This window comes from Rhagoletis pomonella, unplaced genomic scaffold (genome assembly GCF_013731165.1).
Source record: "Rhagoletis pomonella isolate Grant_MI unplaced genomic scaffold, Rhpom_1.0 Rhpom_scaffold_04931, whole genome shotgun sequence".
NCBI classification, from domain to species: domain Eukaryota; kingdom Metazoa; phylum Arthropoda; class Insecta; order Diptera; family Tephritidae; genus Rhagoletis; species Rhagoletis pomonella.
In genome coordinates this window covers 4,744-13,798 of record NW_023463479.1, presented here as the reverse complement: position 1 = coordinate 13,798, position 9,055 = coordinate 4,744, and the positions used below count along the sequence as shown (strand labels likewise).

The following is a 9,055-nucleotide window of genomic DNA, read 5'->3' as shown; positions in this document are numbered from 1 at the left end:
TGACCATGAAAAAATCAACACATACCTTGATTGAAAAAACCATTGTGCTTTTGGCTCGTTATATCTCGGGTTCTAATGATCGTAGAGGCTTCATCTTAACGTCATTTTAAAGCTAGGAAACGGGCTTAAAGTTTCTATACATAAGATGGTCAAGATTGTCCTAAAGCTAACTTTTCTATTAACAGTTAAAACTTTTTGAATTTAATTTGCATAATGAAGACCAGTAAATTAGGGATTTAAAATTATACCATCGTAATCCTTGTTGAATTCTCTATAAAAAACATGGTTAAAAAAAATTAACGTTTTTCAAGAACTATTTTTAAAATAGTTTTCTTTATGATGAGATGGCTTATTTTGTGAGAATAAACAATTATTTGTAATTAGCAAAACGCAGATTTTATTGCGGACTCCGGCAGAATATCGCTTCGGCAACAATATTTGTTCCACAACTTTTTCAACCCATATAGATATTCTGGCGAAATCGCCAATAAAGTATAAGTATTTGAATTTTGGTTTTAATGTAGCCACGCCCATTTCTAGAATATTCTATATATGGATAAACATACACACGGAGACTAATATGAAGACGAAGGCGAATAGGAAGACTACTACGAAGAGGAAGACTAGGATAAGAGAACTCCCACGACAGTCGGTTCTACGTACCGGAGTGACTCGGATTTTACCCGACCAAGGGCTGTTGTTTCGGCGATCTAACCGTGTTTAGGTCGGTGAAATATCTCAGACGTTGTTCGTCCATAGTGCTACATCTGCTACGTACTCTTCTGCTCAGGGTTGGTATCGAGTCAAATCCTGGGTCTGAAACTTACACCACAACTCCACCTCAGTCAAGCGCAACGATTGCAATGGGTGGAGTCACCTCAGAGTCTACTCAGGCCTATGTACTCATCGGCAGTGGACCACATCATTTGTGGCTCCCTCCTGCTCAAACAGAACTGCTTCCACGGCAAACCCCAGTCCGCCTAAGCAGTTCAACACAAACACCACATCACCACAACACAATAGATCACACCACAATCACGACATACAATAGACACAGCCGCAATACCACCCACACGCCGCCGCCAACAACTCCTGGTTCCTCAAACAATCTGCACGGTATTTCAGTCCAGGATATTCCGTAATGTGACTTCGGTCAAGTGCAACACCTGCCTTGGCTGGTCTGCGCACTATGCGAGGTTGGACGAGGAATTTCGAGGGCCCGTCTTGCGCTGCACGGTCGCAAACCCCGCTCAATCTGTAAATGGCTACTCCCGTCGTTCCAGACATCTGGAAGACGGGGAGAGTGGTCCCACTGCTCAAGCCGGGGAAAACAGCCAACAAAGGAGAGTCTTATCGCCCGATAAAACTCCTTTTCCCGGAAGCAAATACACGTGGCCTAAACTGCAACCCCTCCTGTGATAGAACTATTCTAGTAGCGTTGGATCTGTCAAAGGCGTTTGATACCGTTAGTCACTCCAAGCTACAAGAAGACATATATGCGATATCTCTCCCACAGAGACTCAAACGGTAGTCGGCGAATAATCTGAGTGGCCAATCCTCGTCGGCAATGTTTAGAGGAAAATTGAGAAAACCTAGAGAAACAAAACAGGGAGTTCCACAGGGTGATGCCCTTTTCGATTGTATCTTACGATTGTTTGATAATGGCGTCTGGGGATGGAATTGATGACTTGTGCTCGAAGGTAAACGGTTACCTCTCCGAGCTTTCTCGCTTCTTCACTGCTAGGAGCCTAACCCTCTCCCCTACAAAATCCTCAGCAACACACAGAAGCAGGTCAGACTAAAACTGGGAATTCACGTCGATGACGAACCAATCCCAACGGTGAACGACCCGAAGATCCTCGGAGTAACCGCTCCCTCTCAGCGCATACAAACGCAATTGTGAACAAAGTACAAAGACGCAACAAGGTCCTTAAGTCGCTAACCGGCAGCAACTGGGGCAAAGACATAGAAACTTTGCTGGCAATGTACTAGGCAATTGGCCGGCCCGTTCTGAACTATGAAACGCCTGTGTGGTCGCCGGTAGTAGCATGCAGTCGATGAAACTGCAGACCTGCCAAAACACGGCACTCAGGAGCGCGATGCGTTTTAATGTCGCCAGAACATCGCCTGCCGGACGAGGCCCATATGCTCCCCATTAAAGAGCACAACACAATTCTCTGCAAAAAGTTTCTAGTTAGGAGCCACAGACGTGGTTACCCAATAGACAACTGCCTGCCCTCGCCCAGGCACGTCAGGAGGCATCTCTACGAACTGACGGACGAAGTCCAGAGGTTCATCAAACAACCGCTGGACCATCGGCTTGCCGACAGGCCGTGAACGACATTCACAGAGATTCAGTCTCAAGTTATATAGCCTCTCGACCTGTGAATGCCGTTCTGGGCACACAACTACCAGACGTGGAGGAGGCAGAGCTTTGTCTGCCTCGGGAGACTCGGACCGCAATAGCACAACTGCGCTCTGTTTACTGCAGCAAGTTGAACTCATACCTGTGCAGAATAAACGGAAATGTGCTAAATGAATGCCCGGCATGAGGAGAGACGCCCCATGATTCACAGCATCTCTTCGCATGCCCCTGAACCCCATCCTACTCACGCCACTGTCCCTATGGACATACCCCATAGAGGCTGCAATTTTACTGGGGTTACCGCTAGTAGAGCTTGACGACAACGATTGAGCGACAACCCGATCTGGGCGGGGTTGTTGTAGGAGCTACAACAACAACAACGAGAAGAAGTTCTATCTAAGATGCGATCCAGTAGGAGTCCGGAATAGTGGGAGATAGTCAGATTTTACTGGAAATCGATCCCGTACTCGGTTCTCTGACTATCGAGAGGACAAAAAAGAGAGTAAGTAAGGTCCTCTCTCTGTCAGAAGTTACCAGATTAAGTCGGAAAATTTTTTGCTGGTAAATTCTGGTAAATGTGTTAAACGATCAGCTGTAGTGTGTTTGGCAACCAAATTGTAAACAAAAGAAAATTACACTCCGCTAATTCCTGTTGAAAAGTATTTAATTACTTGTTTAAGTGGATTCTTATGAATTTTAAAATATTTTTGGTTATTTACATGTGTGAGCTGAGTGTGCTTACATACAAAATAAGCAAAAATTTACAACTAAAATTTTGAGGTTATGTTGAAGTTGACAGAAGTTAACATTTTTTACTAAAAAGCGATCCCATGCACTTCAATGTTGAGCTGCCTTTACATGAGGCGATTTTTCGGCAGGCGATAATCGGATGCAAAAGTTGACTTGCTGTCTACTTTGAAGGAAGCGATTTTTGAATCACTATTTAAAAGAGCGATTCTTCCAGAGCAATGTTGAATCGCCTCATGTAAAGACAGCTTAACTCTCTCGCTTTGAGCGAATTTTTATTTTTTGACAGTTTTGCTAGTTAGACCGAGAAATATGGGATAGCACCTCGAGCATGGCTCACAAACATAAAAAAAACAAATTTACGAAAGAAATTTTCTGGCAACACTAACATATTATCAGCTGGCGAATGTTTAATTTTAACCTCAATATGTAAATATATTTTTAAACCATAGCTAATATAAGTAAGCGCTATACATTTTTTCGGTTCAATTAATAAAGTTTTGAATATCTTCGACTTTTCATCACTGAGAATGCAATTTTTTAAAGTTAAGCCATTTATTAAGCGTTTACGAAAGGAGTGAAGAACATAGCAACAATGATACCAATGGGAACCATCAACTGGTTGTTTGTGTGTGGGCTGGCGTTCTGCATGGGGGGAGTAGTGGTTTTGAGTTTTATGCCGCTGAGCTCAGGTAATTCCAAATACATACATACATGGATTTGATTTAAATTTGCAATTACACAAGCATGCTCTTTTTGTAGATTGCATATGTCCACTGAGCCGTGGACGTACCAAGGCTAGTTCGGAACTCAATAAAGTGCCTGTTGGTGTTCAAGAATCTGCGCCGAAATCCATTCATAAATTAGCAGTACTAGTGCCGTTTCGAGATCGCTTCGAGGAGTTACTTCAATTCGTGCCACATATGACAAAGTTCCTTCAACGACAAGGCATTGAACACAAAATCTTTCTACTTAATCAAATCGATCGATACCGCTTTAATCGTGCCTCCCTTATAAATGTCGGTTTCCGATTCACGAGTGAAGTCTACGACTATATTGCCATGCATGATGTAGACTTATTGCCTATGAATGATGCATTGATTTACAAATATCCCAGCGATGCGGGTCCACATCATATAGCTGCACCTGAGTTACACCCGAAGTATCACTATGAAACGTTTGTCGGTGGAATATTACTTGTGCGTTGTGAACATTTCGAACAAGTCAACGGTATGTCAAATAAGTACTGGGGATGGGGCTTAGAGGATGACGAGTTTTACGTTCGCATTAGAGATGCAGGTTTAAGAGTCACACGGCCGGAAAATATTAAAACTGGTGTAAATGACACATTTACGTATGTTTTGTAAAAATCTTAAGATCAATAATTCATTAATACTTTTGTAACCTTGCAGCCATATACACAATCGCTATCACCGCAAGCGTGACACCCAGAAATGTTATAACCAGAAGGAGATAACTAGAAAACGTGACCGACAAACTGGTCTTAATACGCTGAAATATAAAATATCAAAAATACAGGAAATGTCTATCGATGGAATTTCCATAACAGTTTTAAACATTTTGCTCGAGTGCGACTTGGCAGACACCCCTTGGTGCGACTGCTCTGGTAATGCTGCAGTTGCTTCTGCTGTGTCAACTTGATTTGCTTTTAAATCGACTGTGCTATGAATTAGTAATAAAGTTCTTGTCTAGGTTTTATGTATCTTAATTTTAATATTTTACGTACTATGTTATAGTTCCTTAGTTCAATAAAAAATGTTACAAGCTTTTACAGAAAAAATGGGTAAAGATAATTTTAGTTTAATATACGTGCACCATGCCGTACAAGAATGTCCAGAAGAGCACATAAGTGCATAGGCCGCCCATAAAGTTATTAGTCAAAAGACTCTGACGATTGATGAAAAATTTGCGCCACTGAGTACCTGATTTCGCCAAAACCAAGAGCCACAATACGAAGACGGACACAAAATAGAAGAGGAAACCAAGCAAACCGTTGAGCCCCAGAATGCCTAGAATTAATTTATTCGCTATATATATGTGCAAATTTAGCAAATAAATTGTATGAACACCTACCGGCAGCGCAGCCGGACAAAGCAGCCATTGAAGTGCGGCAGTACTCCACGGCAGATATATTTCCGCGTATGGCGGCTTCACTATAAGCGACAATCTCACCCGCTTTGTTATTTAATTTGTTACTCATATTTAAAGGATTATTTACTAGAAATTATTAGCAAACTAGTGGAATATAGCTAATTGAAAAATAAGCAAATGTCAGTGCACAGCTGTTTTAATATTCGATCATTTATTTAATCGATGAAATTTTTAGAAAGAAATCGATTGCAAGAAATTTGTTAGGTTGGTTTCAGAGGTTATTAGTTTTAAAATTAAATTTTTATTTAAACTCTGTTCAGCATTATATAAATTTTCATTTGAATAACTTTGCATACTGCTCAACGATTTCGCATTAATAACTAAATAAATGAATAAATTATCGCATAACGAAACTGCGTGTGCCAACTCACTTTAGTCGGTGTGCTTACTAAACACAGCCCGTTGATGTAGGTCGATTAAATTCCGATTGTTAGATTCGAGTACAAGAAAGCGATGAATAGTTATACATTTCCGCTCAAAATTACTTTATAAGATTGCAGATTTAATCAAGCACAAATGTTTTTAACGAGGCATTTATTTACATAATATACTAATGTACTAAAAGGAATTGTTTGCTGTTTGTGTTGTCGTATTATTGCTAAAATAGGAACTCGGTAGTAGATTTCCAGCTTGAAGGCATTTTTCATCGGAAGCACTTCCGGTTTTATTAGATTACAGAGCTAATAAAACTATGGAAATCTTGTATTTTACCAAAATAAGTGTATATAGTTAAGTTAGTTAGTTTCAATCACAACAAATTTTGAGCTCCCGCAAAGTCCAGTGGACACTTTTTTCATTGCAAATTACTTAAGTTTGTTTTAAAACTTCATTAAAATAAGTAATTTTAACATTACTTAGCACGGTTGGCTTTGCATTTGTTTACACAAGCAATATAGAGGAAGTTGTTTTATATATCCAGAAAATTTTCATAAAACGAACCTGACATCTTTGGGCATTTATGTAGCATATACCCATATTCATAAATATGCATGTATACATGAGCAACAATTCTATTGAAATTTAAGACAAAATATCATGTGATATTAGGAAAACTTGTAAATGTTTTATAAATAAAATTCTGAGGCCAGTCAAACAGACTGACTCATTTCTTACTCTTTTTGGTGTAATAAATTGTGACTTGAATATAAGTAAAAAAGTTCACGTAGAAGTAAAAGTTTATTAAAAATCAGAATTATAAAGTACATTTGCATTTAAGACTCAGAAAAGCGTCCAATATGACTCCTTCTAAGAAGGGAAATATGCTGTTTTAAGACACTTTTTCACCTCATAACGAGGATTACGATTCAGAATTCTGAAACTTTAAGGACTTTAAAATGGGTCCGAATGCTTACAATGAAATTTAAAAATGGAATTACAAAGAAACCTGTAAGTTTTATACATGCCGCTAAAATGTGATCGATGTATTTCTCTGAATGAATTGCCGTAAGCATTTGTGAAGATAAAATTACCTAACTCGACTGGATTAAGCCCGGTCAAGAAATATTAACACCATTCCTTTATCAAAAAAAAGGAAACGATTGGTCAGAATTGTAAGAAAATATTAATTTATCACATTATCTTACCAAATTATTTGAAAAAATCTGTTTCGCGCTTTGCGATATAAACAACCATTAGATCTCCCGTTTATGAAACTTGTGAGTTTTTGCAAATTTTGGGTTCGCATACCTGTTTCTTTTTTATGTTTGAAGAAAAACAAAAGTTTTTACATTTCATACAATAATTTATTATCGTCTTTTATTTGGAACAAAATATAAAAAATTATTATAATATACTTTACTTATCGTATTTAGTTACAGCTAGAACTGATTTATTATAAAAAAACTAAAAGAAAAAAAACTAAAACAGAAATAATTAATGACGCATTTTAATATCTACAATTGCGTGAACGCGCGTGAAAATAATTGTTTATATTTTATATTTGTTTATTTTAGTTTATGTTCAATATTAATTTAAGCCCAATTCTTGTCTGACAAGTATGAAGTGTACAGAATATACTACATATACATACATATTGGCAAATAAAGTGATTAAAAAATATTTAAATATAAAAACGAACGTATTAGCTTGAGAAATCCAAGAGCTGTTCACATACAAGTTTTTATAAGTATGCATATGTGCATACATACATACGCATGTTGATTTATATATGTACGTACTTTAAAATGTTACACTATTTCTGTTATATATAAAATCTAAGTTTGGGTTTTTTTTTATCATAAGTGGTCTATTGTTGTTGTGCATTTATTTGTTATTGTTATTATTATGTAATTGTTAATAAGCTATGCACGTACGTTTTATGCGTTTACATAATTGTAGATAAAACTAAATTGTGTTTTTATATATTTAAGAACTATTCGCTGTGTTTATATTTATTTCGTTTTCTCAGTTGTTTTTTTTTGTTATTTCTACATGTCTGTATGTATAATAATATCAATTTTTGATACATTTTGTGTTTTTTTTTTTCGTTTTAACCTACTAAATAGAATAAAAAAGCGAACATTTCTGTGCGTTTGGAAAGTTGCCGCAAGGAAATTCGCTGCTAAAGCTCAAGTGACTGAAAATCGCATTAAAAGTTACTGATACTTCACATCTATTTCTGCTACTTTTTTCTTTATAATTAAGTATTACTTTTATATTTCTGTGTTCGCATGGAATATTTAGTAGCTTATGTCGAAAAGCTGACTTTAGTATAATGCGGCATTCCCTTTATTCTTTAAACGACGAGGCATTTTTTATGAGACTTAAAAAGGATATTGGCTTGCTTGTATCGGAACTATTATTTGCCAAAAGTTCTTCAACTGCTCGTCGCCAGTGAGAGTCATTCGCAATCGTATGCTGCGAATGCCGCATCATACTAAAGCCAGCCTTTCGACATAATATTACATATACTTGCGCATTACTTTTAGTTTATTTAAAAAAGTTTTTTTCATTGAATGTATAGAAAAGTTCATTGCTACTGTGTACGCTTTTTAATTTAATAGTTAGTACATATGTACATATAAACTTACATACAAATTTATTTATTATATTATTTATTGATTTCTATTATCGACTACGTGTTTATGGTTAAGGTTAAAAAATTTTCAATCAGTCGAGCATTAGTGTTATTTATTGTTTCTTCTGTGTGTAAGTGTATGTATGTATGTTTACTAAACTATGTTTTTGTGCTATGTTATGTTATATATTTTTACAATACAACGTTTTTTAAGTAGTTGCTTATATGCGTTTTTTTTTGTTTCTTGTCAGCATTTCGTCGGCAGCTCGTTGCTCGTCCACGCTCATTGCTCGTCCACGCTCATCTTGCTCGGCCACGCGTTCTCGTTCGTTGTTCAGCTTTCTTTGCCTGTTTGCAAGCAGTTTAGAGCTTTTCTGTGCGTTTGTAAACATTTGTGCGCATAAGTGTGCATGGTAAATCTAAGCTTGAGGGGCATATGTCTGTCTTAAGACCTAGCATATCCTGACTTGCGTTGTAAATTGTTGTGAAAAAATTGCTTAGTTTTAGTTTAAAAAAATATACTAAGGGAACTTGAATATACAGCACTTGAAGCGTTGAAAAATTAGTAAAAAAAAAAAATTCAAATTTTTTTATCGTTTCGATTTGCGTTGTTGCTTGTACAAGGAGAGAAGACTAGTAGCAACCTTACAACTTAAATAAATATGTATCAAAAAAAAAAAATAAAACTTAAAAAGTTCATTGCAAATTTTGCGAAAGTATATGCAAATCTACAAAATAAGAATGTGAAAAAATTA

General features: G+C 36.9%; 2 protein-coding genes across 2 annotated transcripts; one reads left to right on the top strand and one right to left on the bottom strand.

The window, feature by feature from the left end:
- Positions 1-3,707: 3,707 nt before the first annotated feature.
- Positions 3,708-4,900, top strand: LOC118754926 (beta-1,4-galactosyltransferase 7-like). The gene is made up of 3 exons (XM_036489792.1): positions 3,708-3,804; positions 3,875-4,466; positions 4,525-4,900. Exons 1-3 carry the CDS (start codon positions 3,708-3,710, stop codon positions 4,772-4,774), a joined length of 939 nt encoding a protein of 312 aa, XP_036345685.1. The 3' UTR covers positions 4,775-4,900.
- LOC118754927 (ER membrane protein complex subunit 6-like) lies at positions 4,810-5,426 on the bottom strand. Its single transcript, XM_036489793.1, has 2 exons — positions 5,207-5,426; positions 4,810-5,142 (listed from the first exon to the last, which is right to left on the bottom strand). Exons 1-2 carry the CDS (start codon positions 5,331-5,333, stop codon positions 4,934-4,936), a joined length of 336 nt encoding a protein of 111 aa, XP_036345686.1. The 5' UTR covers positions 5,334-5,426; the 3' UTR covers positions 4,810-4,933.
- Positions 5,427-9,055: the final 3,629 nt, after the last annotated feature.

Bases quoted from the DNA above. Each gene is read 5' to 3' on its own strand.
- LOC118754926 (XM_036489792.1), top strand. From the start codon at position 3,708: ATGATACCAATGGGAACCATCAACTGGTTGTTTGTGTGTGGGCTGGCG. The intron at 3,805-3,874 runs GTAATTCCAAAT...CTCTTTTTGTAG, and splicing joins TTTTATGCCGCTGAGCTCAG to ATTGCATATGTCCACTGAGC. The intron at 4,467-4,524 runs GTATGTTTTGTA...GTAACCTTGCAG, and splicing joins GGTGTAAATGACACATTTAC to CCATATACACAATCGCTATC.
- LOC118754927 (XM_036489793.1), bottom strand. From the start codon at position 5,333: ATGAGTAACAAATTAAATAACAAAGCGGGTGAGATTGTCGCTTATAGT. The intron at 5,143-5,206 runs GTAGGTGTTCAT...AATTAATTCTAG, and splicing joins TTTGTCCGGCTGCGCTGCCG to GCATTCTGGGGCTCAACGGT.